The sequence below is a fragment of the Rhinopithecus roxellana genome, chromosome 15, assembly GCF_007565055.1.
Source record: "Rhinopithecus roxellana isolate Shanxi Qingling chromosome 15, ASM756505v1, whole genome shotgun sequence".
In the NCBI taxonomy this organism is placed as follows: Eukaryota; Metazoa; Chordata; class Mammalia; order Primates; family Cercopithecidae; genus Rhinopithecus; species Rhinopithecus roxellana.
This window is the reverse complement of record NC_044563.1, coordinates 73,846,228-73,860,809: the sequence shown is the minus strand read 5'-3', so window position 1 is coordinate 73,860,809 and position 14,582 is coordinate 73,846,228. Positions and strand designations below refer to the sequence as shown.

The window sequence follows — 14,582 nt, the reverse complement described above, 5'->3', positions numbered from 1 at the left end:
GCTGCTGTTTCTGTGGTCTAGGGAGGGAAAAGTTGACATAGTTGGTAAGGGCTGCTGTCTGCCTAATGCATCCCAGGACTCAGACTGAAGAAGACATTGTTCACAATCTAAGCAGGTATGCAGCAGTGAGGTGCCGTGCAAGGGGCATTACACATGTAACTCATATGTAAGGAAGGCTCCATGGCTTGGAAAAGCTAAATACCAAAAATGCAAGCAATAATAATTACATATCTGTATATAGATGTATATTTGTGTGTTTATGTGTGGAGTGACAGAGAAAACAATGAAATGTGACCAAATGTTTAAAATTGTTCAATCTGGATAAGAATCTTTTAGAGTTGTCTGTACTAGCAATTTTTCTGTAAGTTTGAAATAACTTGAAAATGAAAAGTTCAAGAAAAAAGTGCCCACAGGATTTGGTGACTAAAAGTTTATTGATGTCCTGAACAGAGCAGTTTCAGCGGGATGGGGAGAAGGAACGCTCTATGGCAGGGGACAGAGGTCAGCATGAGAGATGGGGAGCAGAGACCAGTGCAGTCTACACCATCAAGATGCCCAGCTGTGAATTGAGAAAGAGATAGATTTTTCTTTGCTTTTGTTTTTTGAGACAGGATCTTGCTCTGTCACCCAGGCTGGAGTACAGTGTCATGACTTTGGCTCACTGCAACCTCTGCCTCCCAAGTTCAAGTGAGTCTCCTGCCCCAGTCTCCTGAGTAGCTGGGATTACAGGTGCACGCCACCATGCCCGGCTAATTTTTGTATTTTTAGTAGAGATGGGGTTTCACCATGTTTGTCAAGCTGGTCTCAAACTCCTGACCTCAAGTGATCCACCCGCCTTGACCTCCCAAAGTGCTGGGATTACAGGTGTGAGCCACTGTGCCTGGCCAAGACAGAGATAGGATTTAACCAGAGAATGGCATCAAGTGAATGTTTCTTTCCTTCTTTTCACAGGAGAGACTTAAATACATTTACATGCTAGAAAGAATGAGAAACCAGAGAGAGGGCGAGGAAAGAGAGAAGATATGCCTGAGACCATTTCAGCCTATGTATTTTTACTTTTAAAATACTGAGAATGATGGTCATGATCATATTCTATGTAAGAGTCTTATCCACGCCTAGAGTCTTCACTTGAAGCCAAGTCATCATCATATTCTATTTAAGAGTCTTGGCCGGGCGTGGTGGCTCACGCCTGTAATCCCAGCACTTTGGGAGGCTGAGGCGGATGGATCATGAGGTCAGGAGATCAAGACCCATCCTGGCTAACACGGTGAAACCCCGTCTCTACTAAAATTACAAAAAAGAAAAAAAAAAAGAGTCTTATCCATGCCTAGAGCCTTCACTTGAAGCCAAGTAATCTCTCTTCATTTAACCTTGACACATAGGCCTTAGTGTCCTGAATCGCTTCGTGCTTGCCTGTGAATCTTCACGAGTTTTCCGAATCCCGCTCAGGTTGTGTGTGTGCCCAGACTGAATGCAGTATGTATAAGGCTCAGGACTCTTGCTGGGCAATGTGACGGGCACATTCCCACTGGTTAAGATCTTAACCAGGTATCTTAGTCTGTTTGTGCTGCTATAACAAAATGCCATAGATCAGGTGGCTTGGAAACAACAGGGATTAATTTTTTTCACAGTTTTGGAAGCTGGAAGTCCAAGGGCAGGACACTGGCAGTTTCCATGTCTGGTGAGGATCTGCTTCCTGGTTCATTGGTGCCGCCTTCTCACTGTGTCCTCACACTATGGAAGGGGTGAATGAGCTTCCTCGAGCCTATTTTATAAGGACATCAATCCCATGCAGGAGGGCTCTGCCCTCCGGACCTAGTCATCTTGAAAAGGCCCCACCTTTAAATAGCATTACCTTGGGGGTTAGGATTTAACGTCCGAGTTTAGGGAGGACACAAACGTTCAAACCATGGCACCAGGCAAGAAACATGTCAGTAGAAAAATACAAGAGGTTCCCCAAGTAAGTAATGTTTCAAAAGGATAAATAGGATGTTTTCTTTCTTACCCCTCTAAAATAACTCTTAGCTTTCCAGGCAAAGAAAGATAATGATAGTATTAGAGATATGTAGGATCTTTTACGAATTAATATGAAAGCCCTTGCAATCAAATCCTGATTAACCTTTCCAAAAAGCTTTTAATTTGGTTTTGCCTCCAACACTGTCAATAGATCTGTGCTGCTTCTATTCATCTGAACACAGAGTTCTTCCTTACCCACAGAGAAAATTAGAGCCAATTAATATTTTTGCTTGAGATTCTCTTAATATTGTCAGATGGAATTTGTATCTCAGGCTTAAAGTACTCATGTCTTATTGTTCATAAACACAGCAGAAAAGCGGAACACAATGGAGATTTCTCCACTTTAGAGCTGATCTCGGAGCCCAGGCACAACTCTCGGGACTCCGTGGTTGAGTCAGGTTAACTAAGAGCAGGAGTGGCTTTTGTGTTGAAGCAGATGAACTTTTTGGTTGCGATCAGAGCGGGCATTGTCCCGTCTGCTTATGACATGTGAAAGGAAAAGTCATAAAAGAGAAACAACCAGGTGCTGCCTTTCACAGGGTTGGGGACAAAGTTCTCTTGGGTGGCACAGTATGAATGAGCATTACTTAATAACTGAGGATGAGTCCTACTAAGAAATGATCATCCCAGCATTAGGCATCAGGATCCCCCCATGCTAACACTCCACGTGTGACGCAAAAACCTACTGCCATTAAGCAGTTATTCTAAGTGCATGGAGTATGTACTGATTGCGAGTGTTAGTAACAAAAGAACCCCAGTGACAGCAGGATGGAATAGAGGATTTCAGTGCTGATGGAGATTAAATCGTCTGAGAATGGCTTTGTATATTAACTTCAGGGAACTCAGGTCTTGCCACCTAAAGAGTGACACCTGATGCCCCAATTATAGGGTAATAAATCTTTAGTAAACCACAGATCTCAAGTAGGCTGCTTGGAAGGTGAGAAAAATCGTATTGAGCCCATAAATGGCTTCCTTTCTGGGGACTGAAATGCCATCTCTGGGCACTTATATTTATGTGAATGGAAGATTTAACACTTGAGACAATTGAAGTTTCGTAAAATGATGAGTCCTTGGCCTTGTTGTCAAAGCACCCTGTGAAGTGTGCTATTGTGATCTGGATTGTCAGCAGCAAAGGTAATAACGTGATTAGGATCAAGTGGTAACCCAGGATTTCAGATCTAGTACCCAAGAAATTTCTGAGAAGTTAGTATTTTCTTTTTTGGTGAAAATTAAGAGAGAAAACTAGGGAAAGTACATTTAGATGGCAGCATCCTGGTTACTTCTCTAGTGAGTTAAAGGCTGAACAAATATTGAAAAGAATGACATTATCAGCATCAATTAATATTTTTAGGTCACAGTCAAGGGGGGCATTTTTGACCTTCACGAACAGCACTGCCAGTCATAAAAAGAGCTGCTATGTTCCATGACCACACCTATAACATTGTAAAATAGCAATTATTTTCTGGATCCATTGCAAGAAAGGATTTTCTTGGCGTTATGTATTTGCAGAATCTTCCTGCCCACATTTCCACAAGTAACTCAATTTACTGCATGAAAGGAATACCTGGAATTTACCTGGAATACAGAAAATAAGTTTTCCCTTTTTTTGGAGCACCACAAGTAAAAATTTAAAGTATGTAGGAGCTAATCAGAGCCTGGCCAATCCCCTAGAAAGCTCAAATTCTCAAAAGAACAGCTTCTAAATTTCAAATTAGAAGTCATTATGTCTTAAAAATATGATATAATAAGTAACATTGTATATTGCTATTTTAAATTTAACAATCAACATTATTATAACGTGATTTCACTAGAAATAGAACACTGCTTAATATTATACAGGAATAAGATGAGTCTTAGTGGTTGTATCAGAATGTATCAGAAACGAGAAATCAAAGCTGAACTTTTTTTTTTTTTTTTTTTTTTTTTTTTTGAGACGGAGTCTCGCTCTGTCGCCCAGGCTGGAGCACAGTGGCCGGATCTCAGCTCACTGCAAGCTCTGCCTCCTGGGTTTACTCCATTCTCCTGCCTCAGTCTCCCGAGTAGCTGGGACTACAGGTGTCCGCCACCTCACCCAGCTAGTTTTTTGTATTTTTTTTTAGTTGAGACGGGGTTTCACCGTGTTAACCAGGATGGTCTCGATCTCCTGACCTCGTGATCCGCCCGTCTCGGCCTCCCAAAGTGCTGGGATTACAGGCTTGAGCCACCGCGCCCGGCCCAAAGCTGAACTCTTATCACAGTAATTTGATCATTCTTTCTAGCAAACTAAAATAATCATTCATCCAACTGCTGCATTTTTCAGTTAATGTTTTATAGATAAAAGCTAAAGAGATTTTTTAAATATATGTGTTCAGAAAGGAAGAAATATATTGCAGTTTTATAACACACTGATGCATATGGTCATCCTACTGTTTTCAGTAAGCATTTAATCATTCTTTGCAAAGGCCTCTTAACTCAGCCAGTTTTTCACAAAGTAATGAGTGCTTTATTCCTTGGAAAATATTTCTAAATGGCAATAGCACAATATAGTTACATAGTGTATCTATTATACCAGGAGTACATTTTGTTGTTAGGAGACTTTGAAAAGCATAAAGACTGTTCTGAAATTGAAATATTTCCCCCAGATGTTTGATTGCCTAAGCGCAGGCTATATTGAGGAACAGAAGCAAAACAACCCTCACAGATGTCCTATCACAGCACAGACTCTTTTATAATCCTCTGAATAAAATCTAATTTGTTTCATCTGGTGAAGAGGTCATTTCTAGCTTCTGACCAGCATGGGTAAAAAGATCTGATCATCTGAATTGTATTTAATATTAGATTTGTACTTGGTTTATAAAGCAAATTATTAGTGTTTTCTGGTTAAGATTTTTAAAAATATTCATGTTACTTAAAATAAGCGTATATATTGTGATGTAGATTCACGTTTGTACTTTCTCCGTATCTCTCGAAGTAAAGCTTCCCCACCCCATCCCCCAAGTTGGCGACACTTTTAAGTCGAAGACTTAACTTTTAAAACTTAAACTTTTAAGCCAAAGACTTGTCCTTAATATAAAGCCCGTTCTAAGCTTTCTATTTCTTTCTAGGCTTATAATCCTAAATTTCCAGGAGGAATCACTCAGTTATGAACTCTCCAATGCCCTGAAATTAGGAAAAAAAAAAAAACACCCCCTCTACTTTTTCTGTATCTGCTTTCGGTTCTATAGTCAGCTTCCCAGTCCCCAATTTGAAAAACACTAATTTAAAATTTGTGAAGAGTGCCAGTCTTCTGATTTTACATTAACCAAAAATATCTCTCTAGAATTACCAGGAACACTGGTCTCAATATGAAAGCACAAAATCAAGCAGTGTACCAAGAGGGCAGCCTTCTGAAACAGTGAATGACCATCAGCCTTCCAGAAGACCAGCCAAGCCCAAGATTCGAAAACAGCATGAACACCAAAATGGCCTGAAGTCTTTCACAATGGAAGAGGTGACTGCCAGTCCGGAGAACCAGAATAACCCTCCCAGGCAGCAACAGAACCAAAATAAGCCTCTTGATACTTCACCAAAGCCTGAATTGATTGTGATTATGCATGCCTCTAACAATGATGTACAAGCTTCAAGGGCACCTAGGAGCCAGAATCTCAAAGAAACCTCCAATACATTTGCTCCACCAAAACAGGCTTTTGACAAGGTCTTATATAAAAACTCTACTGGATATGACTCTGGACTGAATGTTAATAAAGAAAGAGGACACAAAGACCAAGAAGAGAAAAGATTTTCATACCAGCAGCTACACACCCTTTCTGACACGGATTTGAACAACCTTAATGAACTTTCCTTTAAGAGACACGTGCTCTTGAGCCAGAAAGGCTCTCAGTTGGTTTATCACAGAGATGTTCATGGATCAACTGAAAATAAGAAACAACCCAAACAGCCTTACACAGAGACAAAATACAAGAACTTAGAAATGTTATGGTAAGAATTCCCTTTTCTCAAGTGGTTTTTTAGAGGAGAAAGCAGAGACTGCTGCAGAAAAACTGGAGAGGGAGAAGGGCAAGGGGAATTCATAAGGATGGCTAGGTGAGAAGAAGAGTTCACCTAACAACTTCCTTAGCTCTGATTCCTGCCTCAAAGAGTCCATTTTTTTTTTAGACAGAATCTTGCTCTGTTGCCCAGGCTGGAGTACAGTGGTGTAATCTTGGCTCATCACAACCTCCGCCTCCCGGGTTCAAGCAATTCTCCTGCCTCAACCTCCCAAGTAGCTGGGATTACAGGCGTTCACCACCATACTGGGCTAATTTTTGTATTTTTAGTAGAGATGGGGTTTCACCATGTTGGCCAGGCTGGTCTCGAACACCTGACCTCAAGTGATCCACCCGCCTTGGCCTCCCAAAGTGCTGAGATTACAGGTGTGAGCCACAGCACCCAGCCAAGAGTCTACTTTTGATGGATTTCTTTTCCTCTTCCCTGTCTCCTCTGTTTTTCCCCTGTAGTTAAACTAGAAGTTGGAGGGAGACAAGGACAGAGGGACCCAGTCAAAAAACATCAGTGTTTTTTTGAGGGCTGCAAGTAATGTTTGGAGGAAACAAATGATCTCCAACATTATCTTGGCCTATCCTGAGAAAATAATCTAAAATACAGAAAAATATGCACATACAAAAAAAAAAAAATCATCATTTATAGAAGTGACCTAAAAATCCAACAATAGGGAATGTTTAGGTAAATTATGATATTTAGTATCATGGAACCACTAAAAATTATGGTTATGAGGAAATGCTTCTATAGGAAGAAAATAGTAAGGTACAAAATTACACCTTGGGTTGAATGACACTGGTGGAAAAAAAATTATATCTAGGGAGTATGAGCTCTACTGTGTTAAAATATGCACAGAAGAAGAAAAATTCACCAGAACATCAATACTAGTTATCTCTAGCAAGAGAGATTGGGATTTTAAAATTTTATTCTCTATATTTTCAGAACAGTTCAAGTTCCCTACAATGTAGATGTATAACTTCTATAAACAGGAGAATAAAAGTTATTTTAAAAATTACTTCAGGCACCATTTCTTGGTGTACTTCAATTAACCATCCTTTCTACATCCCTAACATGCTGAATATAATGCTACAGTGCTAAATGCTATACAAGGTACAAAAGAAGTATGGTGTGTGAGTCCCCTTCAAGGAACTTACTTTCAAAGTAGGAAGACAATTACTCCCTTGTGAGGTGATCAAAGAACATTTAAGTGCTACACTTGGTGGTATGGAATGTAGATTCAATAAGGCTTAAAGTTAGCTTCCTAGAAGAGATCGTGATAAATAGCAGACATCTTTGTCTTTTTTTCTTGATTTTAGAAAGATTGTTTCTAACACTTTTACCATTAAAAATAATATTTAGTTTTTGGTAGATAGATAGATGATAGATAGGAAATTTCCTCCTATTCCTCTTTGCAAATAACTTTCAACATAAATGGGTATTTGATTTTATCAAATACTTTTTCTGCACTTATTGAAACATTTCTCCATTAATCCTTTAATGTACGGAAATATGTTACCAGATTTTCTGATGACGCACTATCCTTTTATTCCTAGGGTTAACCCAATTTGTCATACTGCATTTTTAATAAGTTGCTTGATTTGATGTGTTAACACTTTGTTTAAGATTTAACATTTTCATATACATGAAGTGAGATTGGCTTATAATTTTCCTATCTGCCAGTGGCCTTGACTGGGTGGATTATCAAGAAAATACCAGCCTTATAAAATGAGTTGAGGACTGTTTCCTCTTTTTGCATCCTCTGGACACTTTATATACAATTGGCCTTATCTGTTACTTGAAGGTTTGATAGGATTTTCCTCTAAAACTATTGGGCCATAAGTGGGTTTCGTTTGGCTTTTTGTTGTTGTTTGTGAGCAGATTTTAAACTCCTGATGCATTTACTATAATCATTATAAGACTGCAGTCTTTTCATTTTCACTTTAGTCAGTTTAATAAATTATATTTTTCTAGGAAATATTTTTCTTTGATGCTAAGCTTTAAAATGTACTGTCATAAAACTTTTTGTAGTATTTAAATAACTTTAATATTATTCCACCTTTATTATATCTATAATCATGTCCCTCTTTTCATTTCCTTTTTTTTTTTTTTAATCTTTTTGGCAACCTCAACCTCCTGGGCTTCTTTTGCTTAATTTTCTCTGTACATATAGTTAATTGATCCTACACTTTTGAGTAGCCTCTTAGTGTAAGTTTCCATAAGGACAACCACATCTGGCAATTTCTCAATTCTTGTCTCTTTCTCGGAGCTCGACTTTCTAGACTACTTTCTTTCTCTTTCTAGACTTGCTACTCAGCTGTTCTGCTGAGGATTCCCTTTGCCTTTCTTCTGATAGGATTCTCTTTTCAGTATCTCACATTTTCCTTAGTTTGTTTGAGCACCCCTTTCGGTGATTTTTTTCAGATTGAAAATGTAGTCTAAGGACAGGGGACAGGGTGATGGTCAGTTCTCAGCGTGCCAGTGTCTTGTGCCACACTTGTTTTCTGACTGCATTCCGCTGTTGTTGTGCTCCTATTATCCTTGAGAATCTCCATGTCCTCATGGAGACTCTCTTCACTCTTCTCCTTCCTGTTTTTTTACATCCCCGTTCTCTTTCTTAGTTTCCTGTTTGATTTTGGTAGAGAAAATCCTCCACTGCTTGAGAAGTAAGTGTTTTGAGATCTTGCTGAAATTATCTTTCTTCTGCCCTCGCCCCTGATTGGTAGCTTGGCAGAGGATTGTAGAATTCTTGATTGAAAATTGGCTGGGCACGGTGGCTTACGCCTGTAATCACAGCACTTTGGGAGGCTGAGGCGGGTGGATCACAAGGTCAGGAGTTTGAGACCAGCCTGGCCAAAATAGTGAAACCCTGTCTCTACTAAAAATACAAAAAATTAACCGGCCATGTGGCAAGCACCTGTAATCCCAGTTACTCGGGAGGCTGAGACAGGAGAATGGCATGAACCCGGGAGGTGGAGGTTGTGATGACCCAAGATTGTGATGTCGCCCACTCCAGCCTGGGTGACAGAGCAAGACTCCGTCTCAAAAAAAAAAAAAAAGAAAAGAAAGAAAGAAAGAAAATCATTGTCCCTCAGAATTGCCTTCTTGCATCCAGTGTTGCTGTTGAGAAATCTGAAGCCACCTTATTCTTGATCCTTTATATATAACTTGTTTTGTTTTGTGGAAGCTTTAGGATCTTTTCTTTTTCTCTACTGAAGTGAAATTTCATAATAATGTGCCTTCGTATAGGTCTATTTTCATAGATTGAGCTGGGGCTTTTAAACCTGAAAACACGTGACCTTCAGTTCTGGGGAAATTTCTTGAGTCATTTTATGGGTAGTTCCATTCAACCATTTTCTGTTTGCTCTTTCTAGAAACTCCTATGATTCAGATGTGTTTTTCCAGGACTGTTATTATGATTTTGTTTTCTCTTTCCTTCTCCATTTCTTTGTAATTTTGTTCTACTGTCTGGGAGGGTTTCTCAGTCCTAGCTTCCAGGCTTTCTACTGCTATCATGTTTGCTAATTTCTGACAGGATTTTTTTGTTGTTGTTTCTGTTATTGGTTTCTGAATGTTCCTCTTTTTATAGCCTCATGTTTTTGTTCGTGGATGCAACATCCTTTTTTCTCAACATCTTCTTAGATTTTCAACAAGGCAAAATAAGCTGTAAGGGCCCTTGTGACTGAATTTTTAAGTGTTTTTAATTCCCTCCTTTGTTTCTCTTTCCTCTAGGTCTTTGTCAGTGATGTTTGTTTCTCTTCTCCTATTTTGCTGCCTTCCACCTTATGGCTTGTGTCAGATGTCCGGCAATGCTTGATTGTCTTCCCATGATCAAGTATGAGGGACTGGAAAGCTTATTGGAAGCTCTGAGTGACAGTGCTTGTTGACTTTGAGTACCTATAGAATGATCTGTGGGGGCCATCTGATAGGAAGCCCTCCTGTAAGTTTTAGGTCTTTTATCTTGGTGGTCAGATTTATTATCTGTGCTTGGTGCTTCACAGGCAGGAGACTCATTGGCTTCTTCAGAATGAAAACCTCCAGTGAGCTGTGGAGAGAGGGAAGGGACAGTTGCCTAGGTGCACAAAATGGAGATGGTGATCTGGAGATCTGACTGGTTCTTCTTTTTTTTTTCCGAGACAAGAGTCTCACTCTGTCGCCAGGCTGGAGTGCAATGGCGTGATCTCAGCTCACTGCAACCTCCGCCTACTGGGTTCAAACGATTCTCCTGCCTCAGCCTCCCGAGTAGCTGGGACTACAGGCACGCACCACCACGCCAAGCTAGTTTTTGTGTTTTTAGTAGAGACTGGGTTTCATCATGTTGGCCAGGATGGTCTCGATCTCTTGACCTCATGATCCGCCCGCCTCAGCCTCCCAAAGTGCTGGAATTACAGGCGTGAGCCACCATACCCGGCCCCCTTTGAATATTATGTGTCTCAAATGTACTCTGTTTTCTCCTGTAGGAACCCCAAATAGCTGTATATTAGATTGTCTATTCTAGACTTCATGCCTTTTAAACTGTTTTTATTTTACATTTTTTATATCTCAGTGTTTCTTTCTGAAAAATTTATTCAAATAAATTTTCCAGCATAATAAATCTCTCTTTACCTGTGTCCAAGATATGCTCTTTAATGTATCCATTGAATTTTAAATTTCAATGATGATATTTTCCATGTCTAGAATTTCTATTTGGTTCTGATTAAACCTCTCTGTTCTTTTTCTAAAATACAGGATTTTAAAATATGTTTCTTGGGTTCTTAACTTCTTTTCTCGTGTCTTTACTCATCTTAAATGACCTTATGAATGTTATCTAGGATCTCTCTATCTGAAGCTCTTGGAAGTCTGCTATTGCTATTTGGATGTGTGTGCATGTGTATCTGCTGACTCTCATACTTGATAGATTATTTCCTCTTATGGGCAAGGACCTTAGATTGTGAACTCACATGTAGCCACCTTTCCTGTGGAAACCTAGGCAGGCTTGGGTGGGAGTGTATTTCTCCAGAGAAGTTTTATATTTGCTTCTGCCAGATGCTACAGAAGTATCCCTCATCCAAGATCATTTTTATGTTAGTTTCTTCGTGCTGGATTTCCATGATTATTTGGGTAAGGTAAATTTGAAATCCAAATATTGTCCTATAGATATTCACAAGAGCTTGTCGTTGCTGTTGGCTTTTTGTGGGGAGTGGGGGTTGTTCTGCTTTTCTATTCAGAGCCCAGAGACCAAGACAGACAGACTTGCTTATTGTTTCTCACGGCTGGTGAATGGGTTTTTAATGAATGTAGCTTTTAACTGAGGATGAGGATGTAGCACCTCAAGTTATAGTCTTCTTACAACGATCTTAGTTCTGATTCCCTGCCTCACACAGCACAAGATCTTGCATGTCCTATACCGGCGTTAACTATTAAAACTGACACCTGTAGACCCAAAACTCTTGTAAAGAAAGCTATAACTTCAGCTAATCTAAAATCTGCTTTGGTTTTTATTCTTTTTGTTCATTTTGGTCTTTGGAGATTTCTATTTATGTTACCAATTCAACTATGTATTTAAAGGATGTTTAATGTAATGCAACATTTCTAGGTATTTTGCAGTGGGAAGGTCTTTGATTTTTCAAAATGGTGTTTTTCTATTCTGAATGCACTAAACAAAAGTTCTAAATAAAATGTAGACCGTCCTAAAGGAAAAAGAGGAGCAGTTTAAGATAAATAAGAAATTAATGTATTCATGAAAAGATTAAGCTAAATGCCATTAATGTGATTTGGGAGTGATAAATGCATCAAGTTACTGGTTCATAAAGACTTTTATGCTAGAGGTCTTATGTATCCAGATTTTATTAATAGATTTGTGCTTTTTTTTTTTTCATTAAGGAAATTCCATTCTTCTGACAGCCAGCCCGTTAGAGCTTCTCCAGATTCATGGCTCACCCAGATAATGGAGCAGCATCAGCAAGCCTTGGTGCAGCTGACTGACGTGCAGCCCAGTGAAGGGGCCTTATCCAGCGTCACGCTTCCACCTATACTGTCAAGGGTAGAAAGTGAATCCCAACTCAGTTCAGAGAGAAGCCAAAGAAACCAAGTGAAAATTAGCCGTAGCAATTCTGAAGGCTATCTGTTTCAACTGGAAAAGGGAAAAAAGCATAAGAAAAGAAGCAGCAGTAAGGTAATAAAAGCACCATTTTACCAAGTAACCCTTCAATTTTGAGAATACAGATGGACCTTTATTTAATTATAGCCCTGGAACAGGGATGGTCATTACTGAGTTGCTGCCACACTGGGTGGCCCAGAGTCCTAAGGAGTTTCTTGCTCCTGCGCCTGCTACTCCCTGGGGTTTCCCTCCCCTTCTTTCTAGAAGTTGTTGCTGCCAGGGATGCCCATTTCTCCTTCCTATTCAAGTCATCTTGGCGAGAGGTCTCCATTTGCAGAGTGGCAAAACTCCTTTCATCCCCAGCTGAAACATCCCTTCCTCCGAAAAGCTTCCATACTCCACCCCAAACCCCGTGCTAACCTGAGTCTTCACGGTTATTAAATCATTTCTTCCCAGCTCACTCTCATATCTTAAAAAGCAGAGAAAGTGGGGTTGAGTGAGTGAAAGCGCTTGTTGCCATTGCATTTTTCCCACCATCCGCCACCATGAGAACTCATCTTGGCCCTAATCTCACCCCAACTTCTGCAGTAAAATGCCTGGGCTGGCCAGTGATTGAACTTTCCTCTCAAACGTTAGCTGACCTTTACTGAGTTCTTTGTCTCAAATAAATTCACCATTACTAGCATCTTGGTGCACTTAAATCTTTTCTCTTAGGGCCTACATGATTTAACAAGTAAAATTGGAGGCCCAAAGTAGAATGTTTTCAGTAAGAAATGAAGGAGCATAGGAAGGAGACTTTTTATGTCCTGTGTATTTCTCTTCTGTCACTGGCAATAAAAAGCCCTCAGGAAAGGTCACTTGCTTCCAGTGTCAAATAATAAGGAAAAAGCTAGAAAATGCATTCTGTTTTACAGGCAACAGGGAAAGGCCTGGTTGAAAGCAATAAGCCTGTGGTGAGTTGGGTTTTCAGGGAACAGACTGAAATGGAGATGTGCATGCAGGAGGTCTATAGTGGAGCAACCTTGGGAACCTCCCCTTTAAGGGGGTGAGGGGGGGCCGGGCGCGGTGGCTCAAGCCTGTAATCCCAGCACTTTGGGAGGCCGAGATGGGCGGATCACGAGGTCAGGAGATCGAGACCATCCTGGCTAATACGGTGAAACCCTGTCTCTACTTAAAAATACAAAAAACTAGCCGGGCGACGAGACGGGCGCCTGTAGTCCCAGCTACTCGGGAGGCTGAGGCAGGAGAATGGCGTAAAAAAACCCGGGAGGCGGAGCTTGCAGTGAGCTGAGATCTGGCCACTGCACTCCAGCCTGGGTGGCAGAGCAAGACTCCGTCTCAAAAAAAATAAAAATAAAAATAAGGGGGTGAGGGAAGCGGGGCTGGGCAGAAATGGGCTGTGATGCAGACACAGCAGTAGCCTTGGCCACGGTTCTGAGGGTTCTAAAGTTGGGATGGCCCTTCAAAGGCAAGGGGCCCAGGCTTTTGTTCTCCCATGCCAGCCTGCCATTGGATAGTGACTGCCCCTGGGGAAGGGTGGTGACTTTGGGCACAGCAGCTCCGCGTGACTGAGGCAGTGTTTAGGGAGGAACTCAGCTGTGAGCCCTCAGCAGACAATACTCCTGGCATCTGGGGAAATGGGTGCCTCAGTCCAGAAGGGCCTCCACTCTGAGACAACCTGAGAGGAATTAAGCAAATGATTTCTAAGTTGAATTCAGTTTGTTATTAAATAATTTCTAGGCTGGGTGCGGTGGCTCACGCCTGTAATCCCAGCACTTTGGGAGGCCGAGGTGGGTGGATCACCTGAGGTCAGGAGTTCGAGACCAGCTTGGACAACATGGTGAAACTCCGTCTCTACTAAAATACAAAAATTAGCCAGGCATGGTAGTGGGCACCTGTAATCTCAGCTACTGGGGAGGCTGAGGCAGGAGAATCACTTGAACCCGGGAGAGGGAGGTTGCAGTGAGCCGAGATTGCAGCATTTCACTCCAGTCTGGGTAACAAGAGTGAAACTCTGTCTCGATAATAATAATAATGATGATTTCTACATGCCTATGTTGGGAAGGCAGATATGTAAGTGCTTATTATGTTGCAGTATAATGTTGTAAGCAAAAAACAAATAATGATATTAATTAATAATAAAAGTGATAATAACAATGTAGGCATGCATGGGGAGCACAGAGGAACATAAAGGAAAACTGATATCCTGACCTGGGGTTCAGGCAAAGCTTCAGAAGATAATTCAGAACTAAGTCTTAGAGGGTGGTGAAGAATTGGCAAAGAAGACTGCAAGAGCAGACCGGGCGCGGTGGCTTATGCCTGTAATCCCAGCACTTTGGGAGGCTGAGGCAGGTAGATCACAAGGTCAGGAGTTCGAGACCAGCCTCACCAATATGGTGAAACCTCATCCCTACTAAAAATACAAAAATTAACCGGGTGTGGTGGCAGGCGCCTGTAGTCCCAGCTACTTGGG

The 14,582-nt window shown here is 40.9% G+C and overlaps 1 protein-coding gene across 5 annotated transcripts in view; it reads left to right on the top strand.

The window, feature by feature from the left end:
* Positions 1-14,582, top strand: part of JHY (junctional cadherin complex regulator) — a 72,447-nt gene that overhangs the window by 46,047 nt on the left and 11,818 nt on the right. For all 5 annotated transcript variants that reach the window (XM_030918804.1, XM_030918803.1, XM_010356457.2 and 2 more), the window contains 2 exons: positions 5,315-5,973; positions 11,893-12,184. In XM_030918804.1, the coding sequence (XP_030774664.1) occupies positions 5,315-5,973; positions 11,893-12,184 (951 nt within the window). The remainder of the gene's footprint in view (positions 1-5,314; positions 5,974-11,892; positions 12,185-14,582) is intronic.